We start from the raw sequence: 25,000 nt of genomic DNA, 5'->3' as shown, positions 1-25,000 counted from the left end.
GCAAAAGGTTGGTGACCCCTGGTGTAGAGTGTTACTATGCAGATACTAAGGTGTTCTACACTACCTGACAACAGTCTTGTCGCTTATCCAAGGTTTAAATACTAACTTGACTTCTAGTAGATCATTTGGTATCAAAAGTGGCTTATGTGAAAGGTAAAGGCCTCTAGATTACGAATATTTTACCACAATAAAATATGATCTTTGACTTTTAAGGATTTCATTAGGACAGTAAGGTCTGACTTTGCTTAGACAAAAGTCTTGTCACTTAACAGAAATAATGTCCAGTGTTGAATATAAAGTCATGCTGCAGTGGAGAAAGAGTTAATATCGTGTCTGACTCCATCATGAGCTTGAAGGACTGCATCCATACATCTCTGCAACATCTATGTGCAACATACATCAAATCACTTATTAATAAAGTCATCTGGAATGGCGAAGAAAACGCTTACAGGACTCCCAGAGTTTTTTGGACTCATCTTCAATGCCTCCTCCTTCATCTTACCCTGGACATGCTCAATAATGTTCATGTCTGGTGACTGGGCTGGCCAATCCTGGAGCATCTTGACCTTCTTTGCTTTCAGGAGCTTTGATGTAGAGGCTGAAGTATGAGGAGCGCTATCCTGCTGGATAATTTGCCCTCTCCTGTGGTTTGTAATGTAATGCGCAGCACAAATGTCTTGATACCTCAGGCTGTTGATGTTGCCATCCACTCGTGCAGATCTCTCACACACCCCCATACTGAATGTAACAGTAACACTTTACAATAAGGTTCATTAGATAATGCATTTACTAACATAAACTAATCATGAACAACACATGTACAGCATTTATTAATCATAATTGAACACTTACTAATGCATTATTAACATCCAAACTCATGCTTGTTAACCTTAGTTAATGCACCGTGAGTTAACATGAACTAACAATGAACTACTGTATTTTCATTAACTAACGTTAACTAACATGAACAAATACAGTAGTAAATGTATTGTTCATTGTTTGTTCAGGTTAGGAAATGCATTAATTAAAATTAACTAATGAACCTTATTGTAAAGTGTGACCAATGTAACCCCAAACCATGATTTTTCCTTTACCAAACTTGACTGATTTCTGTGAGAATCTTGGGTCCATGCTGGTTCCAGTAGGTCTTCTGCAGTATTTGTGATGATTGGGATGCAGTTCAACAGATGATTCATCTGAAAAATCTGCCACTTTTCCAAATTCTCAACCAGAAGTCAAGTAAAAATGTGTTGTTCTTACAACTGGCATCGACAACAAGACTTTTATCAGGTAGTGTAAGTTGCTAAGGTGTTTTATTTAATATATTATATTTAAAAACACACAGCAGAGGCAGAGGTAAAAATAGAGAGAGAGAGAGAGAAACAATCAGCTGTTGTTGAACTGGATGTGAACTCATTTAATGCTGTCTATGGATTTGCAAGCTGGCAGAATGAAACCCAACACTCACGTGACCTAAATCTGTCTGTGTTGATGCGTTTGTTTGTTTGTTGTGGGGGATGGGGCTCTGTGTGCTCAGATATTAAATATGAATAAGCAATTCACAATAAATGGCGTTAGCCTGGATGACCCTAAAAAGCTTTTTAAGAAGCTTAATTCCCATTCCAGAACGTCAACATGTCACCGCATTCGACAAACAGATGAAAGCAACTGCTGAAGGATCATTTCTCATAGTATCTGCTCGCTGTGTTCCTTTATATATTTCATTTTGTGAACTAGATCTGCTTCTTTCGCATTTCAGACTTCAACTTCTTTTCTCTTGACTGTTTTGTCTAGGTGACGCAGTAGGTAGCAAGAAGGTTGCTGGTTCAAGCCTTGGCGTTTCTGTGTGGAGTTTGCATGTTCTCCCAGCATTCGTGTGGGTTTCCTCCGGGTGCTCTAGTTTCCCTTACAGTCCAAAGACATGCGGTACAGGTGAATTGGGTAGGCTAAATTGTCCATAGTGTGTGTGTGTGTGTGTGTGTGAATGTGTGTGTGGATGTTTCCCAGAGATGGGCTGCGGCTGGAAGGGCAACCGCTGTGTAAAAACTTGCTGGATAAGTTGGCGGTTCATTCCACTGTGGTGACCCTAGATTAATAATGAGACTAAGCCAACAAGAACATGAATAATGAATGAATGAATGTTTTGTCTAGTGGTGGCACAGTGGCTCAGTGGTTAGCACTGTCGCTTTACAGCAAGAAGGTCACTGGTTTGAGTCTCGGCTAGGTCAGTTGGCATTTCTGTGTGGAGTTCGCATGTTCTCCCCGTGTTGGCGTGGGTTTCCTCCGGATGCTCCGGTTTCCCTCACAGTCCAAACACATGCGCTATAGGGGAATTGGGTAAGCTAAATTGTCTATAGTGTATGGGTGTGAATAAGCGTGTAAGGATGTTTCCCAGTGAGGGCATCCGCTGCGTAAAACATGTGCTGGAATAGTTGGCGGTTCATTCCGCTTTGACAACCTCTACATTTACATTTACATTTAGTCATTTAGCAGACGCTTTTATCCAAAGCGACTTACAAATGAGGACAAGGAAGCAATTTACACAACCAAGAGCAACAATGAATAAGTGCTATAAGCAAGTTTCAGGTCTGTAAAGTCTAAGAAGGGAAGTATTAGTAGTATTAGTATTTTTTTTTTTTTTTTTTTGTACAGTTAGTGTGATATTCAGAGAGGCAATTGCAGATTAGGAAGTGTAGTGGAGACTAAATAGTTGAGTTTTTAGTCGTTTCTTGAAAGTAGCGAGTGACTCTGCTGTTCTGATGCGGTTAGGGAGTTCATTCCACCAACTGGGCAGATTGAGCGTGAGCGTTTGCGAAAGTGATTTCTTCCCCCTTTGGGATGGAACCACGAGGCGACGTTCATTCACAGAACGCAAGTTTCTGGAGGGCACATAGATCTGCAGAAGTGAGAGCAGATAAGAAGGAGCAAGGCCAGAAGTCACTTTGTAGGCAAACATCAGAGCTTTGAATTTGATGCGAGCAGCAACTGGCAGAAAGTGCAAACGGACTAGCAGCGGAGTGACATGTGCTCGTTTAGGTTCATTGAAGACCACTCGTGCTGCTGCATTCTGGAGCAGTTGAAGAGGCTTGATAGAGTTAGCTGGAAGCCCAGCTAGTAGAGAGTTACAGTAATCCAGTTTGGAGAGAACAAGAGCTTGAACAAGGAGTTGAGCTGCATGCTCAGATAAGAAGGGTCGGATCTTTCTGATGTTATAGAGTGTGAATCTGCACGATCGAGCAGTTCTAGAGATGTGGTCAGAGAAGTTTAGTTGGTCATAATTAAAGGGACTAACCCCAAGTAAAATGAATGAATGATTATTTTACAGCATAATAAATTTGAGACAAAAATATTGGTCAAGAGGGTCACGCAGAGCATTTGCACACATGGATAGCAAGACATTTCGGAGTGACGATGTTGTTGTTGATTTGTTGTACAAGTAATGCCTGTTATGTAATAATATTACTTTTCTAAGTAATGAGTAAAGTAATGCACTACTTAAAAAATTAAGCAATAATATTTGGGTAATTTTTAAAAAATGTAAAGTGAGTTAATTTTATATAAATAAATAAAACGCTGAATTAAAAGTAACATTGCTACATTAAATCACGCACTCACTGAGAGAATGCAGGAGCGGGAACAGACAGACACCAAGATGCCAGAGCATTTGATTTCTGTGATGAAAGCGTTCTCATTATTTTGAAAGCAAAACGGTCTCAAAGACTGTGATTTTACTTCACAAATAAGACAAAAATAGTAGCAATCACATTGCTTTAAACTTTTATTAGTTTTTCTCAGTGGCTTTACATTTGCACAACAGTTACTGCATTTCTCAAAACAATTACAAACTGCAAATCCTAGTTGATAACCTTGAAAAGCATGTCACTTGCTCAAAATGGATCGCTCATTCCTGAAGGAATTAATGAATTTATTTATTTACACTAAAATGCACTAAAATTACATTAACCTCAAGGAGGAAAGATGCATTGTGCCAGGTTGTAGCAGGATTGCTAATTTCCACTTGCAGGCCCTGGACAGGGTAGTATTAAAACATTCATTCATTCATTTTCTTGTCGGCTTAGTCACTTTATTAATCCGGGGTCGCCACAGCAGAATGAACCGCCCTTCCAGCCGCAACCCATCTCTGGGAAACATCCACACACACGCACTCATACACTACGGACAATTTAGCCTACCCAATTCACCTGTACCGCATGTCTTTGGACTGTGGAGGAAACCGGAACATCCGGAGGAAACCCAGGCGAATACAGGGAGAACATGCAAACTCCATACAGAAACGTCAACTGAGCCGAGACTCGAACCAGCAACCCAGAGATCTTCATGCTGTGAGGTGACAGCACTAGCTACTGCGCCACTGCTTTGCTTGAGTATTAAAACAATAATATCCAATCAGTTAAAAGGTCAGTTTAAAACATTCAGGCATAATCACATTTAAACAAACACTGACAACTCAAAAACATCTCACTCAGTGTGTACAAATCTGATTTGACAACAACCACCTTCAAGTCAGGCGTGAAAACGTCTTATAATTTGTACATGTGATTATTTCTCTTGGGAGAGAATTCCATAGATTTGAGGCTTTATAGATTAACCCCCTGGGGTTGAACACCGCGCATATGACTATTGACAAGTTTTTACCTCATTGAGCTGAAATGAACCTAAATTACACTTTCAGTTAAGATACTAGTATTCAGTGTAAAGTTACTTAAAGGCTCGACTAGGTTAACCACTTAAACTCTGCGGCTGTCATCGACTTTTGCTTTCAGATTTAAAGGGCTTGCATTGCACCAGACGCTCGTAAGTGGTGTCGTTTGAAAGTGTAGAATCTATATTTTATGCACATATGCATCACTTTGGTTTTTATCCTACTGTACAAAAGTTATTACCACTTAAATACACATTATTTTTTTGAAAACCCGAGCTAGGTATTTTACATTGGTTCATTTTCATATTTTTTTATATGACACATGTACAAGTTATAGCTCAAATGAAAGCTCTTGCCGGTGCTCATACGGTTCTCGCATTCTTTTTACTGAATTATATTCACATATGAAACAGTTGCCGAATGAATTGCGGTGTTTCCATGGCGCCGAATTGTAAACAATACATTCATAATCAATAAGCAGCCCAAGATAGCACAGTCATCTCTCTATGCTGTGCCCTTCAGGGCCATTCTCCTCTGTTTTTGAGGTGATGTGCATAAGTAATCCTTTTATATGTCTGATGTGGTCCAAACACAGTGAATTATGTTTGATCAAACAAAAGAATAGTAAAATATGAAAACAATGATCAGTCCCTGTGGCTTGTACAGCACCTCTCATCAGTTGGAATACAATAACTTTTGCATAGATTATGGTGGAGACATTTTTCTTTTTTCCTATGATTACAGACATGTGCAGGAACCACCAACATTAATTACAGCGCGCTAGACCACACAGAACCTAAAAGGTGCACTTTCAAATTTGAGTTTATGAAACAAAAATACAAAAAGCGCCTCTTTTTTTTTTAGGTGTTTATTATAACACAGACGACACATACAGTTATTTAAAACACTTTCAATAGTTTTTTTTATGAAAATTCAAAGGGTTTTCTTTAAAATGATACCAAATTTTTGCATTTACACGTCTGCATGTGGATTTGGGAAGCTTTTAAATTTGGGTAGGCAAAATCCAGGCGGAAATCCCAAAATAACAGCAGAGTTTAAGTGGTTAATTATGTTAATTAGGCAAGTTATGGTAATTAGGCAAGTCACTGTATAACAGTAGTTTGTTCTGTAAACAATTGAAAAAAGGGGAAATAAATGATTAATAAAATAAAATGAAACTGCTTTTATTCTAGCCGAAATAAAACAAATTAGACTTTTTCCCGAAGAAAAAATATTATAGGAAATACTGTGAAAAATTCCTTGCTCTGTTAAACATCATTTGGGAAATATTTGAAATAAATTCACAGCATGGTGAATAATTCTGACTTCAACTAGACGTTTCAGAGTGTGCCAGATTGGCTGTGGATGTGAGGCCCAGGATGCGGTTTATGTCATATGTTTTTATAAGCACGTCACTCTCTATTGTGCTGTTGTTTGTCTTTCATTCCACAGCCGATCTGCTGCGGCGCGTGACGGACAGAACAATGATGCTGCTATCAGATACTGAGGTCAAACTCACAGACACACCACTAGCTTAACCACAATACAAACCTTCACAGCTACACAAACGGTAACACTTTACAACAAGGTATGTATTGGTTTAATAACATTTATTACAGTATTTGTTCATGCTTGTTACTTCATTTAACACAGGCTCATTGTGAAAACGTAGCCCTATATACATTTCTAGAGAATGCAAATTATGTAGCCAGTGGAATGTATGGCTGCATTTCGTCTTTAAAACAAGCGTTCCTTTTCGCACTTACCAGCTGACTGCTTACCTCTGTGTTGAGAGCTTTCCCGCTGTTACCAGTTTGTCCAGTTAGCTCGCCATGTAAGTTGGCGGACTTGAGACACAGAGAGGCCTTGACCACGACGACAGAGTTAAATTTTGGCGAAGAACAGTTCCAGAAAGCAGGCAAAAACAGAAGCCAAAAAATAAAATAAACAAGTAAATAACATGGTGAGAATGTGGTAAAATCTGAAAACGGTAAAAATCAGGCCTTTTCTTTTTCTGGATTGCTTTTTGAAACTGTCGGGTTAGGTTTAGAGGAGTGGGTGGGCGCTGCTCAATCTGTGCTTTTAAAAACACTATTGGTTGGGTTTAGGGAAGGAGGAGGGAGCGTCAGTCAGTGAGTCTGTCAGTCGACAGCGGCAACAGCAGAACAGCAGGTGCAAATGACAATTTGAGATCCGAAAAAGCGTACACGGCAGCCTCTGGTGGATTCCTCGAAAACAGAAACTAAAAAAAACGTAGCTCCTGAGATGTATTTAGCGCTCTCCGGAAATGTATACAGGGATACGTTTTTAGAATGAGCCTGGGTTAAATTCATTGTTAGTTCTCAGAGTGCATTGCCTAATGTTAACATGCATGAATTTGGATATTTATAATGCATTAGTAAATGCTGAACTGTGATTAATAAATGCTTTACAAGTATTGCTCATCATGTTATTGTTTTAACTAACGTTAACTAATGAAAACATATTATAATGTGTGACCATACAAACTTTTCTTACATTTGAAATGCTTTTCTTGAAGGTTGGATGAGAATGGCTGGCATTCTATTACTTATCTGGATTGGCATGCTATCATTTGTTTGCCGTTTTCAAGCCTGTTTGGAATCTGCACCAATGGAATTCTGCATTTGAATGCCTGTCATTCACAATGATACAGACAACTACAACTGGAATTCTAATGGAATTCTGCCAGCTGCAATTTAGAATTAATTCCAAAAGGTTCATATAAGATTTACACTGAATAAATCAGTGAATTAAACTGGATCTTTTTAGAATAAGTTCCAAATTGTAGGATTTCATTAGCACCATTGTTGCATTGTTTTTTTTAAACTTGTGACAAACCCCTAATATATATATATATATATATATATATATATATATATATATATATATATATATATATATATATATATATATATATATATGTATATGTATATGTATATATATGTATATGTATATATATATATATATATATGTATATGTATATATATATATATATATATATATATATAAATATATATATATATATATACAGTATATATATGTATATATATGTATATATATATATATATATATATATATATATATATATATATATACAGTATATATATGTATATATATGTATATATATATATATATATATATATATATATACAGTATATATATGTATATATATATGTATATATATATATATATATGTATATATATATATATATATATATATATATATATATATATATATATATATATATATATATATATATATATTAGAGGTTTGTCACAAATTATATATTGTAAAAAGTACAATAGAAAGAAAGACTAATGCCAGTGTTGTACTATTTTTATTTTTATTCTATTCTCGTTTAATGTATGTACTAATAATGTGTTTTACTAATCAATTTGTTACAAAATGGAAAAATTAAATAGAGAGAACCTTCTGACTTAATAAATCAATAAATGTGACGTTTTGCCAGCAAAATATAAATAATGTGATGTTTAGAGCCAAATCAAATGATGTTTAAAATAATATAACATTCAGGATAATGCCATAACAGTCATTCTGTACTGTAACAATGTGTACAGCAAACAAAGGGCTCAATTGTCACGTAGCCAATAAAATAAAATAAGGAAAGTTAATAGCTGCAGTTCATTTAACAGCCACCGGTGTCGCTATTGTAAATTCCACAAACAGTCCATTTAAAGTACGCATAAACCGAAAACTGCGACAGTTTTTTTTTTTAGTTTATATTGTGATGCAGTTACTAGAGAAACGAAATATTCAATAAGAAAAAGTGGGCGTGGCTTGTTTTTCTACTGATTGGATGTAGTAAAGTAAGTATTTTATTCAGATAGATCGGGGAAAAGGGTTTGGGGAAAGTTATTACAGCCTTATTGCAGACTTTGTTGTGAAAACTGAGACCTGGAGGGGCGTGGTTGAGTATGTTAGCCACGCCCAGTCCCTCAGATGGACCTAATCTTAGAATTTAACTGAAAACAAACAGGAAGAGCATAAAGCATTTTCAGATTTCCTTTGAAGATTACACGGCCAAACGTTTTTTTCTCAATGACATGCATAGATAAATTGCTCCGCAATGTGAGCAAACATAATCAATATGGTTAGTTTTTGATTTCATTTGTACTTTATACAAAACTGTTTCTCTCTTTGTTTTAATTATGGCATTTTATACAATAAACAACACAAACCTAAAGGGATCAACAACTCTCACATGGGTGAATACCTGTTGTTTCATCAGCTCGTTTCACGTGTCGAATGATGAATCTCGTCTGTGTTGAAGGAACCTCTCTGTTTCCAACACAAACAATCTGAAACACATGAGAGCGGGCAGTGAAACAAGCACTTGACCCAAACTGAAGAGGGTCATCAGAGGTCACGACCCACCACTGATTCTCTCTACGCTCTTCATGCTGGATTATGAGAAAACCTAAGGCGTGTTAAAGCTTTCAGGATCCATTTCGCACCAACTCAACTGAATATCAGTGTGCAAAAACAAATAGCAACAATTATAATATTATCATTTTTTCCACAATTTGTGTTTAACGGAAAGTTGTTTTCAACACATTTCTAAACATAATAGTTTTAAAGACTCATCTCTTATATCTGATTTATTTTATCTTTGCCATGAAGGCAGTAAATAATATTAGACTAGATATTTTTATATACTTCTCTACTACGGTGGCCGAGAGAGCTCATCGCACTGCAATTTAAGAAAGCACATGCAATTACACATAACACCAGCAAAGAAAGAAACGATCTTCATCAATTTGACAGCACACGTGTAGCAAATTGGTCACAACACAAACAACTGAAGAAATGCGCTGCAAATTGGTCACAACACTTGCAAATATCCACGAAACACAACGGAAATATTTCTAGGGGACCCAAAAACATGATGGACCCTGCTGAGATATGCATATGTCGTGTTATCAGGATATTTTTAATAAACAAAAAACAACTCCTCTTTCAAAGACCACCGTCATGGTTTTGAGTCTGTCATGTTTTTGGCAAATACACGTAAACTTTAAAAGTTTAAAAAGTTTAATCAGAGAAACAAGTGAGTATACCGAGGGTATGATCCTCAGAAGTGGTAATACCCAAACATCTCGAGGAAAAAAGCATACTGAATACGTGCGTATAGCTAGGACGACACCACTGTTATAATCCCGTTTAATGGTACCATTGTTAAAATATTAGACTCTTAACATTTTCAGCAGGTATTTTGTTGTAGTCCCCATGAAAGCCTCTTATAAAGTCAGGACAATATTCTCTAAATATTTACATGTTTGTTAATAACATTGTTTTCTTTTTTGTTTCCAAAATGTACAGTAACGATATGACAGACACAAAACACTCTCTATAACCATTTTAAATATTTAATTTTACTGTCACAATGTGAAAAAGAAAGTTTAAAGCACTGCATTTTCTTACATTCTTGTACTCATTGCATAACGTGTAACAAATAAAACAAAAAAAGAAAACAATTTTAAAAATCAGGTATATTTAAAACAAGAATAATTTGCTGACACACAATACAAATTTTACTAATTATATGAAATACTAATTAATCGTCACTTTAAATCTGTATGCTTTGTCACTATTTTGGGTTTTACTTATTTGTCTACAATAAGTTTTTGAACATGACATTTTATATATTTTAATAAGAACAGAATAAAATTAGTATGCTAATTGTCTTTCTGTCTCGTTGTTGAAAAGAAATCATGTTCTTAAAACATTTCTCTAATGTGACTGTGAGAATGTTCTTACTTTGGTTTTACGAAACATCGTGAAAACGTTTTCTTGGAGAACAATGTTTAATCTGGTCCCTTACCAACATTTTCAAAACATTGCTAGAATGTTCTTGTTCATAGTTTGGGGAAAAACATTTTTTTTAATATTCATTTGATATTATATTAAAATGTTTTCTTTAAAACATTAACACAACCTGTAGGAAATGTTAGCCAAAGTTGAGAGGACGTTCCCTTCTAGCTGGGATATCTTTGGGGTAACACTCTTGAGTTTACTGAACTTACTCAAACGAGTGTCTTTGGATTCAACATAGCTCAATTAAGCAAGTATTGGGCTTATCAACCTTGAGTTCAGGCTTTAGCAGATGGTAAGTTAACCTTTCTTTCTGGAACACGCTTTAGGATCTACAAATGCATAACAGATAACACACATCAGTCACTCTTTCCCATAATCCCACTGGTTTATTGACACTAACATTCCCGCTCCTGCATCAGAGCACAACATATGAGAGATTCATTCAGTATCAAAAAACACACAACATGGCCGATAGCAAGCTCAGCCTGAAAAATCACCAACTTTTATGCTTTTTTGTTTTGCATAGGAAAGTATTGAGCACACTTTCGAACAAGAGATACAGACATTTATCTATTTTTGTATTATTTTTTGCAGTCGTTGGATTTCTTTTGATGCGTTTTATTTTAAACAATCATTTCATGATTACCCTAAATTACCCCCCCCAAAAAAATTTAAGGATAGTTGGAAATTATTTAACGTTAGAAATAATAACCAAAATTCTGAAAAACGATAAAAGAAAACAAATCAAATGAAACTGAAGTACACTACCTGACTAAAGTCTTGTCGTGGATCCCAGTAGTAAGAGCTACTGGATAATAACTTGACTTCTAGTTGATCATCAAGTGGCAGGGGGTCGAACAACTGCATCCAAACCATCACAAATACTGCAGAAGACCTACTGGAACCAGCATGGATCTAATATTCTCACAGGAACCAGCATGGATCTAAGATTCTCACAGAAATCAGTCAAGTTTGGTAAAGGAAAAATCATGGTTTGGGGTTACATTCAGTATGGGGGCGTGCGAGAGATCTGCAGAGTGGATGGCAACATCAACAGCCTGAGGTATCAAGACATTTGTGCTGCCCATTACAACCACAGGAGAGGGCAAGTTCTCCAGCGGGATAGCGCTCCTTTTCATACTTCAGCCTCCACATCAAAGTTCCTGAAAGCAAAGAGGGGGCTCCAGGATTGGCCAGCCCTGTCACCAGACATGAACATTATTGAGCATGTCTGGGTAAGATGGAGAAGCAGGCATTGAAGATGAAACCAAAGAATCTTGATTTGCCTTTCATATAAGCCACTTTTGATGCCAAGTGATCAACTAGAAGTCAAGTTATTTGTTGTTGCTAAAATTTGGACAGGGGACAAGACTTTCGTCAGGTAGTGTATTGATGCGTGGTTTTGGTAATACATTACAAGCACAATCACTGGATCGTCCTCATTGCTTCGAGGTTATCATGACATTCAGCAGGTACGCCTAAATATTCCAGTCTGAAACGGTCAAACTGCACATACAACATGCCGTCGTGTAAAAATAAATGCTTCTATAAACGTTCGCCATCATGCAGAAACACATTTATGCTTCGAGAGTCTTTAGGATACAATCTTTGTCCCAGCAGAAAGTAACGATTATTGTACATTCGACTACATTTTTTTTTCTGTCACACTAAGTAAATACTGAGAATCGCACAAAAGCTGTCGAGCGTCATATTTCACCATGTTAGGAAAGATGAAAATTGATAAAGAAAATTTAACTGGCAACTTATGAATTTGTTATTATTTTCATGGCAGTTAAACATTTTTTCCATTTCCAAAAACACTTACTTATGTGCATACAGTAGCGAAAATTTGAAGTGGATCGAAAAAAGTTCAAGAATTTTAGGACAACATGATGAAAGGTTTTGATCTACTTAAAATCTTAACCATTGTTTATACACTGTTAAAAAATGTTGAATTTTACGGTTTATTTCCGGCAGCTGGGGTGCCAAAAAAACAACGTAAAATAACAGCCGTTAAATTAAAGAAATATACCGTAAAATATCAAATATTAAATTACAGAAATGTCCTTAAATTTAAATTTCTGCTAAATTTCTGTAATTTAATATCTGTTATTTTACAGTAAATTTCTGTGATTTTACGGCCATTATTTTACGTTTTTTTTTTTGACACCCCACCTGCCGGAAATAAACCGTAAAATTATGGATTTGTTTTACAGTGTATATTATATTTCATACAACAGTTCTGTTTGGTTTTAGAATTTGATCGGCTAATAGCTGTGTGATATTCTGCAATGTCAGCACACGTACAGCCTCTTCACCCTTGTGTATTACTCTACCCACATAAAGTGACAGCAGATCAATAAACTCATTAGTTTGACAAATATTGCAGCTGTTGGACAACATAATGCACTTTTGAGGCTTATTTAGGCTAGAATGCAGTTGTTTAGATTGCAACTATGCATTTAATTTATAAGAATAGTGCCTATTTTAAATATAATTTCAGAGATTCAGTGCATTCGCCTGTCGTACTGAGCAAAGACGGTTGATGTTTCCTTCACAAGATGGTGACAAAGACTGCATAATAAGTCCTTAGGGGGAGAAAAACTCAAACTACAGCTGAACAAATCATTACAGAACAGGTAAGTGACATTGTAAGTCGATCTCTCTCTTTTGTAGGTTGTAGTGCTGTATCGATAGTAGTCTGGTAGTGTTTGCTGTGCTTTGGCGTTTTCGAGGTTAATTATTTGGATCTCCCGATTGCAACAGAGAAATCCTGCGGAATCTCTGTAGACTGATGGCATTTCATGCTGTTCAGACTTATAATCTTAAAGTGTGAGCAAAAATTACCTGTTTTGTCATCACTTTAGACATTACCCTAGAGAATCATTCAAATACTAGTTTCAAAGTGATGTGTTTGTGAGCAACGGTTTCTGCTGTTCTGATGTCAGCCGCAGATCTGAATGAATGGCAAAAAAAGTAGTTCCTCTTACTAAAGGATTTTTGAGACTCTGTGTTTGATTTTCTTTTTTATACACACGATTATGCCGTTGAACTGTTGTATAAACGCAATATCACAAGTAGCAATAGTATACAGCCACTGGTAGGGCACTAAGGCACTCGACCTGTGGCCTAGAGCCAATGCACGCCTCCCACCAGTGCTGATGTACAGCCATATCGCATTGCTACTTGTGTTGTATTGCTCATATATCTACTAACGCTATAGCAAGGCCCACACGGAATCTGCGCGTGCAGAATTCCGCAGATTTTCCGCAGAATTCCGCAGATTTCTGGAGATTTATAGCCCATTATTAATTATGTTTATTTACTTGAGTAAATGTGTAAATCTTAATTTATTCAGTTTATATTCAGTAGTTTATTACTTTTTATTTAATATATTAAGGTTTTAGTTATGATACTCCGCTGGATACTCCCAAAATAATTCCGCAGAAATCTGCAGATTTTTACCAAAATTCTCAGCAGAAATAGCAAAAAACGTCCGCAGATTCCCTCTGGCCCTGGCTATAGCTTATTACTATGATTATAACTACCACCATCAAGGGGAAATATGACTTCAAATAAATGTTAATAATGAGATTCACTCGTGTAAGCTTATTCTTGGCGGATTAGGATCAACCTTAAAAATAGGAACGTATTTAAATGTACGTAAAAGAACGAAACATAAGAGAATCAAATGCAGAAACTATAAAGTGATTGCCCATTTGTTGGAACGAAGCTGAACACTGGAGCTTTTCCTGTGTATTGGTCGCCATGATGGACAGCTGTGTTCACACTATTCTGCTGTAAGAAACAGCAAGAGCATACAAAAATACACACTCAAATGGACAGAACAGAAACAGTTTTTCGACATAACAAACATCCCGGAATTCTCCAGTGCAGGTCAATCCTCTTCCTGTGCTTCAGACACAGTGCTTGTGACGTCCGAGTGTTTGGTCACTGAAAGTAAGAGTCCTGTAATGAGACTGAGTTCAAGCTCACAGTATGAGAGAGAAGCCTGATGTAAGTGTGTGTGTGTGTGTGTAATTGTTTATGTGGTTTACGAGGACACGTTAATTGTATTACAACATGGGTTTGAGCTAGTTGTTTTACAATAATATGCCACAACCTTATCACCCTGCAGCCCAAGACCGGTCACTCACTGAAGCTAAGCAGGGCTGAGCCTGGTCAGTACCTGGATGGGAGACCACATGGGGAAACTAGGTTGCTGTTGGAAGTGATGATAGTGAGGCCAGCAGGGGGCGCTCAACCTGTGGTCTGTGTGAGTCCTAATGACCCAGTATAGTGAAGGAGACACTATACAGTCAGTCTTTCAGACGTTAAACTGAGGTCCTGACTCTCTGTGGTCATTAAAAATCTCATGGCACTTCTTTACGTAAAGAGTAGAGGTGTAACCCGGGTGTCCTGGTCAAATTTCCTCCATCGGCTTTTACAAAATTTTTACAAAATTTTTAAAATTTGGCGTCTTCGAGGTTAATTATTTGGATCTCCCGATTGCAACAGAGAAATCCTGTGGAATCTCTGTAGACTGATGGCATTTCAAGCGGTTCAGACTTATAATCTTAAAATGTGAGCAAAATTTACCTGTTTTGTCATCACTTTAGACATTACCCTAGAGAATCATTCAAATACTAGCTTCAAAGTGATGTATTTGTGAGCAACGGTTTCTGCTGTGCTGATGTCAGCTGCAGATCTGAATAAATGGCAAAAAAAAGTAGTTCCTCTTACTAAAGGATTTTTGAGACTCTCTGTGTTTGATTAGAGAGAAGCCTGCAATGCCATTCTATTTCAATTGCAATTCTATTTCTGCAATGCCGCAGCAGAACAACAGCATAAACTACTATGTGTGGTGAGCGCACTGGTGCCGTTGTCCTGTCATTGCCGTCGCATCATCCAAGTGGATGCTGCATACTGGAAGTGGTGTGGAGAGACCCCCTCATAATTGTGAAGTGCTTTGGGTGTATGGCCATACACGATAAATGCACTATATAAATAGACAGTGCTTACTTACATTAAGGTGGTTTATGAGGACATGCCTTGTGTCCTCATAAACCTCATCGTGAATTACATCGTGTTGTAATTCAAAACGCTTAACATTTATACTTAACAGGCTTTTTTAGCATACAAAATTACCACGTGTTTCCTGTGGGGGTTGGGTTATAGACTTGGGTTACACTGTGTCCCAACTACACTTGGACGCAATGCTGCGACACACAATACAAGCTTTCTTTTCCATGTAAAGCCTCATTCACACTATGAGCGGCTCACAGCGGAAAAGCGACAAGCGAACATTTATTTCAATGAAGATCGAGCTACTTCCGGCGAACTCTGTCTACGCGAGTGTCAGCAACCGTTGGCGAGTCGAGCAACGCGACAAAATTGAGAATCCTTTAACTTTATGCAAATGAAGCGCGACTTTCTTGCTGTATATACCTACACAGACCTGCGTTTGCAGCAAGTCGCTACCCAGAGCGACAGGCAGCTACAAAGTCACTGCTATTGTGAATGAGGCATCGAAAGTAGTTTTTGTTCAAATTATCCACGAGAGCGCCATGTGAAATTTCTATTTCTGCAATGCCGCAGCTGAACAACAGCATAAACTACTATGACAAAAATCACCTCAGGTACTGATTATGTGCTTTATTCAGTGTCAAATGTTACTAATGTGAGTTTAACTGTGACTCAAGCAGCATGAAGTTTTATTAATAATAAATGTGTTAGTTACAAGGCTGTCTGGAATACTGTACCAAGATAACAACCACTAAATAACGCAGGCTCATTCGAGAACTTTGAATCACCTTGACTATCAGTGAATTCAATCAAATCCATATACTTGCATCCACATTCATATGTATCTGCTTTTCTGTCATGCTGTGGTTTTTGACTGTTAGGTGCCCTCTTGTAAATTAATAATATGTAGGTTAGTGTATGCTCCATTTAGCTGATTTTGTTTCTGATAGCTTTGAATTTTTGACTGTTAGGTGCCATCTTGTAAATGAATAATATGTAGGTTAGTGTATGCTCCATTTAGCTTGTTTCATTTCTGATAGATTTGCATTTTTGACTGTAGGGTGGCTTCTTGTAAACGAATAATATGTAGGTTAGTGTATGCTCCATTTAACTGGCTTCATCTTTGATAGCTTTGCATTTTTGACTGTTAGGTGTCGTTTTGTAAAGGAATAATATGTAGGTTAGTGTATGCTCCATTGAGCTGGTTTAATTTCTGATAGGTTTGCATTTTTAACTGTTAGGTGCCATCTTGTAAACAAATAATATGTAGGTTAGTGTATGCTCCATTTGGCTGGTTTAATTTTTGATAGCTTTGCATTTTTGTCTGTAAGGCGGCTTCATGTAAACTAATATGTAGGTTAGTGTATGCTCCATTGAGCTGGTTTCATTTCTGATAGCTTTGCATTTTTAACTGTTAGGTGCTATCTTGTAAACAAATAATATGTAGGTTAGTGTATGCTCCATTTATCTGGTTTCATTTCTGATGGCTTTGCATTTTTGACTGTTAGGTGCCCTCTTGTAAACAAATAATATGTAGGTTAGTGTATGCTCCATTTAGCTGGTTTAATTTTTGATAGCTTTGCATTTTTGTCTGTAAGGCGGCTTCTTGTAAACAAATAATATGTAGGTTAGTGTATGCTCCATTTAGCTGGTTTAATTTTTGATAGCTTTGCATTTTTGTCTGTAAGGCGGCTTCTTGTAAACGAATAATATGTAGGTTAGTGTATGCTCCATTTAGCTGGTTTAATTTTTGATAGCTTTGCATTTTTGTCTGTAAGGCGGCTTCTTGTAAACAAATAATATTTAGGTTAGTGTATGCTCCATTTAACTGGCTTCATCTCTGATAGCTTTGCATTTTTGATTGTTAGGTGCCGTTTTGTAAAGGAATAATATGTAGGTTAGTGTATGCTCCATTGAGCTGGTTTAATTTCTGATAGCTTTGCATTTTTAACTGTTACGTGCCATCTTGTAAACGAATAATATGTAGGTTAGTGCATGCTCCATTTAGCTGGTTTTATTTCTGATAGCCTTGCGTTTTTTACTGTTTGACATCGACTTGTGACTGAATAATGGCCAAGTTAGCATTTCAGCTCTTTTAATTTGCATTTAATTAAAGAATATTACCGATTAACTATCGCAGCTGAGAACAATGTTTTGTGTCTAAATTTGTTGCAAGTAGCCATTTAATAAGCGTGAAATAAATACATTAGGGATGGTTGTTTTTGCAGAAGAAAGCCCTTCAATCTTCTTAAAAACCTGTCAAGCTTTATTCTGCTATATCAACCTCCTGAATGTTCTTTATTCCTAACTTAATATGCATTCATTCGATTATAACCCTACCATTTGGCTGGAAGTGCAGTGCTCTACTCTGGGATTCTGAATGGCTCTGTATTTGAATTTGTCTGTCGTGACGTGTTTGGTAGTTTGGCTTGTCGCTGGAATTTTGTTGCATCGCATGTAGTTAGGACACTTTGTAAGCAATTTTTAAATGATAAAATACAATACACTTAAGGAGAGTCCTCGTAAACCATATATACAAGTATGTGTGTGTGTTTTGTGTGTGCTGATCAGGTTGACGCCACAGGCCGCATGGACTCCAGCTGGGTCTCCAGAGTGAGCCGCTCGCCGTGAACAACCTTACGAAAAAGCAGAAGAGAAGAAGGACAGAGTTGAACTGATGATCTGAGATAAGCGAAGCTCAACTTGATCAAATTAAGCTTGATTTCATTTCAAACTGTCCTTCAGGCCTGCATGATATCATATCCTGCACTCATTATCAATGCGAAATAAAGAGCCAAAAAGCAAAAGATCTGATACACATTCATCCAAATCCACATCTCCTGAAGCGCCTATGAAAGAAAAAGAAGAAGAATTTTGACTGCACTTTTTGGGTGCTGTGTGCACATGCAGAACTCAACGCCACAATTATAATATGTTGCTGTGTCGTTGCTAAGTATGTTACACTGTAAGAGTATTATGAGTCTAGTGTTGAATAAACAATGCAAGTACATACCAATACACTGAACATGTGTGTTTCCCTGTTTACCTCTAGGTGTGTGTGCTGACCTGATCGATGACTGTGATGATACTGCATTACACTAATGTTTAGCACAATAGTACCTAATTCAACATGGTTTGTGACCATTTTTGACATTATTGTCTTGTTAGCTAATGCTCGAATAACTGTGACAGAGATTACCTTTGTTAGCTGTAGAGATTTAATTGGCAAAATTAGGAATGACATGCATAGCCACATTTTCCTGGCTGAAAGCAAACATAGAGAGCTGCATCAGAGAGGAGCTCATTATATTCACCACCCTTCCAAATAGGGTCAATATAGACCTTCTGATTCTAGAGCAATGCGCTATATGATCTATTCAAATAGTTTATTATCGTTATGTATCAAAATATCAATGTTTTTGACAACACTAGTTGAAAAGTGTCCTCACTGTCTTGTGAAAAGGTGCTATAGGGTTAGCGACAGTGGCTTAGCACTAAAAAGCTGCTCCTGAATAAAATTTTGACTGCACTTTTGGTGCTGTTTGCACATGCAGAACTAAACACCACAATGATAACATGTTGCTATGAATTTGCTAGGATAGTTGGTAAGTTTTAACAGATTTGTGTGTTACACTGTTAGAGTATTATGAGTCCAGTGTTATACAATTAATGCAAATAAATGTCGATATACTATACTAAACACTTGCATTTCTGTTTACCATATTTTGCACTTCTGAGTACATCATGCTGTGTGTGTTTGAGAGAGAGAGAGAGAGAGAGAGAGAGAGCAAGTACTGAGGTGTGAGAGCATTATAGTGGAGCTCATTAAGATTCACGACCCTTCTAAATATGGTCAATAAAGACATTCTGATATTATGGTCTAATAAATGTGCATATAAAACCATTTCTGAAGATATTTTAAACTAACCTAAGCCCCATAGTCACTATGTATATATTAACAATTTCAAATCAATGCGCTATTTGGAACCTTTAAACAGTACAGTATGGATGTATGTCAAAATATCAATATTTTTGACAACACTAGTTTAAACTTGTCCTTATCATCTTGTGAAAGGGTTTATAATATTAGCAACACTTGACTTAGCACTAATAAGCTGCTCCTTTATATGAATTGTGTTTCCCGTTTACCGTATTTTGCACTTCTGAGTACACCATGCTTTGTGTGTGCGTGTGTGTGACTGTGAAAGAGAAAGAAAGAGACAAAACAAGGGCTGAGCTCACTAATATTCAATACCCTTCCAAATATGGTCAATAAAGACATTCAGATATTCTGTGGTAATACATAAGCACATAAAAACATTCCTTGAGAAACTTTGAACTGACCTAAGCCCTGTGCCTACTATGTAGATTTCAGAGAACAATTGAACTAATCGAATCAATGCGCTATATGGCATCTTAAAATATCTTATTATCGATATGTTTCGAAATATCAATGTTTTTGACAACACTAGTTGAAAAGTGTCCTCACTGTCTTGTGAATAGGGGCTATAGGGTTAGCGACAGTGGCTGCTCCTGAATAATAATTTTGACTGCACTTTTTGAGTGCTTTTTGCACATTAGAACTAAATACCACAATGATAAAATTTTGTTATGTATTTGCTAGGATAATTGCTAAGTCTTAACAGATTTGTGTGTTACACTGCTGAAGTATTATGAGTCCAGTGTTATAGAATGAAAGCAAATACATGTCGGTATACTATACTGAACATCTGTGTTTTCCTTTTTAGAGAGAGCAAGTACTGGGCTGTAAAAGCATTATAGTGGTGCTGAATAATATTCACAACCCTTCCAAATATGGTCAATAAAGACATTCTGATAAACTGGGTTAATTAAAGAGCATTTAAAACCATTTCTGGAGAAAATTTTGAACTGACAGAAGCCACACAGCTACTGTGTAGATATCAGAGAACATTTTAACTTTTTTAAAATTAATGCATCTTCAAATAGTACCGTATCGATATATATCGAAATATTGATATTTCTGACAAGAGAGAGAGAAAGAAAGAAAAAGAAGGTAATGAGCTGCGAGAGCGTCATAGTCATTAATATTCACTATCCTTCCAAATAGGGTCAATAAAGATTCTGATATTCTGGGGTAATAAATGTGCGTATATACATAGTTGCTATGTATATATACAAGAACAATTTAAGTTTTCAAATCATAGCACTATATGATACCTTTAAAAAGTGTAGTATTGATATCTATTGAAATATTGATGTTTTTGAGAACACTAGTTGAGGGTCTATACTAGCGACACTTGGCTTAGCACTAATAAGCTGCTCCTGACGGAACACATGTCAGTAAACACACAGACATTTGTCAAATGAGGAATGCCACTACTAGACACGGTGACCCAAGGTCATGACCTGCAGATGACATTAGACAGACAGGATCAAAGCGGCTGGTCCGACACTCGCAGATGCCTCAGAAACGCTAATTTCTACCTGTCTTCATTTGTCAGTAAAGTCCCATATATCATGTGTCTTCCAGAACAATACAGACAGACTCTGTATCAGTGTATCTGACACCTTATACATCGTGTCAGAGTTAAAACTCACCAAATGTTGTGCATTTTCACACTGTAAAAAGTGATTATTATGATAGTAAATCCATTGCAAGTTGATTCGTTGTAACTTAAAACTGTAAAGGTCACTTAACTTATATGCACATACTGTAGTTTATCTACTTAATATCAAGGCAATGGGTTTACTCACTTTTTTAAAGTAAAGTCAACTCAACTGTTTTTACGGTGTACAAAAGTTTAAGGCAATTTTGAATTATTCCTTGATTTTAAAATTTTTTTAAATAAAACAAATGCTATAAATGTACAGAGCTCAGAATAAATGAGTATGCCACTCACAGATCTCTTTTAATCAAATCTTTCTCAAAATTGACTTCTGAAGAAAGTCTTGTTTGTTTCATTTCGGCTAGAATAAAAGCAGTTATCAATTTTTTTAAGAACCATTTTAAGATCAATATTATTAGCCACTTTAAGCTATATTTTTTTTTCCGATAGTCTACAGAACAAACCATTGTTATCCAATAACTTGCCTAATTACCCTAATCTGCCTAGTTACCCTAATTAACCTAGTTAAGCCTTTAAGTGTCACTTTCAGCTGTATAGGAGTGTCTTGAAAAATATCTAGTCAAATATTATTTACTGGCAGTGGCGCAGTAGATAGTGCTGTCGCCTCACAGCAAGAAGGTTGCTGGGTCACTGGTTCGAGCCTCGGCTCAGTTGGCGTTTCTGTGTGGAGTTAGCAAGTTCTCCCTGCGTTCGCGTGGGTTTCCTCCGGGTGCTCCCATTTCCCCCACAGTCCAAAGACATGCGGTACAGGTGAACTGGGTAGGCTAAATTGTCCGTAGTGTATGAGTGTGTGTGTGTGTGTTTGAATGTTTCCCAGAAATGGGTTGCGGCTGGAAGGGCATCCGCTGTGTAAAAATGTGCTGGATAAGTTGGCGGTTCATTCAGCTGTCGTGACCCTAGATTAATAAAGGGACTAAGCCAACAAGAAAATGAATGAATGAATATTATTTACTGTCATCATGACAAAGATTAAATAATTCAGTTATTAGAAATTAGTTATTAAAACTATTATGTTATATATATATTTCATATATGTCCCAAAACACTATAAATATATATAGTTTGTTGGCAAAAGCCTCTAAATGCCACCTGCCTTTGACAGTAAAAGCCGCTATATCCCAAGAACCAATCAGAAGACGCGAATCGAAACATATGTTTTTAATGTAGCAGCGTGCTGATCAGCCGACTTTTATGAGAAGACTGTTTTATTTCGCTTTCGATTTTACTTTTTAAAGAACTGCATGAGCCTGTCCGACTGTCAGTGAATGGCAAATGAAAACGTCCTTTACCCAAAAACTCTCTACATTATAAGAAAAAGAAAACAATGTACAGTCGGAAGTGTAGCATGCATTCATAATGTATTTTTGCGCAGTGACGCTGCTTTGAATGAATCTGATTTACTATAATAAACGCCAACACTGTTTTACAAAAGACAGAGTTAAGATGCTGTTCTTTTCTCCCACGTGGATGCTATGAGGATAAACAAGAGACCGACCAGGACCTTAAAGTATGGTGAGAATGAATAAATGACAGCTTCTAAAATTGTTTGAGAGGCATCTCCTTTTTGCCCAGTAGGCCAACCTTGTGTTTTATTTGCTAATGTAAGCTATTTTTAAATAGATAAATATAATGTATAAAACATTGTTCTACTTACATTAAATCCTAAATATTAGAAATGACAACAGATTGTTAAGATTTAATTAATTTCTGTTTTAATGTAAATGTACCTTGTTAAAAAACAAAGAATTTCCTAAAGTAATAGATTTGAAAAAAAGGTATTTTATGTACTAATAACCATATTTTGCATTTATGATTAAATCATGCTGAGTGTGTGTAAAAAAGAGAGAGCAAGTACTGAGCTGTGAAAGCATTATAGTGGAGCTTATTAATATTCACAAACCTTCCAAATATGGTCAATAAAGACATTCTGATAAACTGGGTTAATTAAAGAGCATTTAAAACCATTTCTGGAGAAAATTTTGAACTGACAGAAGCCACACAGCTACTGTGTAGATATCAGAGAACATTTTAATTGAATTATTTATAAACAATTTAATATTAATTATTTTGATTGAATAAATGTATTAAATTAATGCATCTTCAAATAGTACAGTATTTATATATATATAGCGATATTTTGATATTGATATTTTTTATAGCTAAACAACTTATCATTACATATAAAATAAAACTTCTAAACCTAATCAGAGGAGCCTGATAAAAATGCTCATTTACAAGGAAAGAGGTATATATAATATATAATTAGAGGTATATATCATATAAAGTTATTAATAAATAATAATCAATTCATATAATAAAAATAATTCAAACTATTATTAACTACAATACATATATATAATGAATATATTAACAATTTTTTATTTTAGTATTTTCCAATCTTATTTGAATTTCGGTTAAACTTTTAGAAATGTTGTTTTCATCTTAAATGCGTTTTAATTACTACATGAAAATGAACTATATATTTCTTGAAAACTGGTAAAATGCAGAACAATTCAAATAAATCTTTTCAAAACTATGTCTGAAACTAGTGGACAAAAAAAAATCTTCCTAAAGTAAGAGTTTTGACAGAGTGAAGCTCTGCAGGTCATCAGTTCCCAGCATGCCATGCAACCCGATATGCCAATGGTCGTTCATGAGCAAACGTCTTTCACTTTTCATTTCCCACATCATTCTTTCACTCTCTTTTTCCGCTCTCACTGCTGTGAACACTCAAATGAAAAAATCTAAATGTTAATCTCCTCTAATCAAGTCTTATATACAGTTAAACAGTTCTTATAAGTGAAGAAAGCACATGTCCACCTAACTTACAATTTTAAACCAAGTTAAAAACATGTTAGTTGGATTTTTTTTTGTGTAGTTGTAAAATGCATTTCCAAGCACATTCTGATGCTCATGAGAAATATCTCACAGTCATTTCAAACACACACACATACACAAACACCTGCTGTAGAATGCACTATTTTAAAGAAGACAACTGCTTGAACCAAGGCCAAGCTTGTATTTTCAGAAAGCCAGACCATGAGTGAGTGTGTGATCATTAAGTGGATCTCCGAATAATCTGAGGATCACTCAGTAACTCTTCAGCGTAACACAACCCGTCTGTGTGTATATTTAAAAGCAGCATGTGTCTGATTGGAGACTAGCAGAGATATCTGATGACTCTGAATAGGGCTCTTCAGGAATAGTATGCGCTGGCCATTAGAAAACCAAGCATGTGCGAACAGAAGAGCTTCAATCTCCAGATCATGTGAGAATGCATTTTTAGCAGCCGCGGGGGGTGTTTATTTATGATTACACTATGCTGCTGTATGCTCGATTCTGATTGGCTGATGAAAATGAAGGTGTGTGCAGTTATTTTCAGCTAAAGTAGTTCCAGGCATGTTTTGAGCACATTATATATATTAAATATACAGTTGAAGACAGAATTATTAGCCCCCCCCGTTTATTTTTTTCCCCACAATTTCTGAATATAATAGTTTTAATAGTTAATTTCTAATAACTGATTTCTTTTATCTTTGCCATGATGACAGTAAATAATATTTGACTAGATATGTTTCAAGACACTTCTATACAGCTTAAAGTGACATTTAAAGTCTTAACTAGTTTAATTGGGTTAACTAGTCAGGTTAGGGTAATTAGGCAAGTTACTGTATAACAATGGTTTGTTCTGTAGACAGTTGGAAAATAGCTTAAAGGCTAAAATAATTATGACCTTAAAATGGGGTTTAAAAAATTAAAAACTGCTTTTATTTTTAGCAGAAATAAAACAAATAAAACTTCCTCCAGAGGAAAAAATATTATCAGACATACTGTGAAAATTTCCTT

The 25,000-nt window shown here is 36.1% G+C and overlaps 1 protein-coding gene across 15 annotated transcripts in view; it reads right to left on the bottom strand.

Annotated features, from left to right (window-relative positions):
* Positions 1-10,886: 10,886 nt before the first annotated feature.
* Positions 10,887-25,000, bottom strand: part of reps2 (RALBP1 associated Eps domain containing 2) — a 96,660-nt gene continuing 82,546 nt past the window's right edge. For 2 of the 15 annotated variants that reach the window (XR_015523969.1, XR_015523975.1), the window contains exons 19-20: positions 17,958-18,181; positions 10,887-11,347 (exon numbers count right to left, since the gene is read on the bottom strand). Coding sequence is in view for 2 of the 15 variants with exons in the window: in XM_087307762.1 (XP_087163888.1) it covers positions 18,113-18,181 (69 nt within the window). In the remaining 13 variants the exon portion in view is untranslated. Of the gene's footprint in view, positions 15,447-15,668; positions 18,182-25,000 lie in introns of those variants that run through there. The other 13 variants (XR_015523965.1, XR_015523971.1, XR_015523964.1 and 10 more) reach the window with 8 other exon arrangements.

The sequence above is a fragment of the Danio rerio genome, chromosome 23 (assembly GCF_052040795.2).
Source record: "Danio rerio strain M-AB ecotype USA chromosome 23, GRCz13ab, whole genome shotgun sequence".
NCBI classification, from domain to species: domain Eukaryota; kingdom Metazoa; phylum Chordata; class Actinopteri; order Cypriniformes; family Danionidae; genus Danio; species Danio rerio.
Note: the sequence above shows the minus strand (reverse complement) of the source record. Positions and strands in the feature narration are given on the sequence as shown.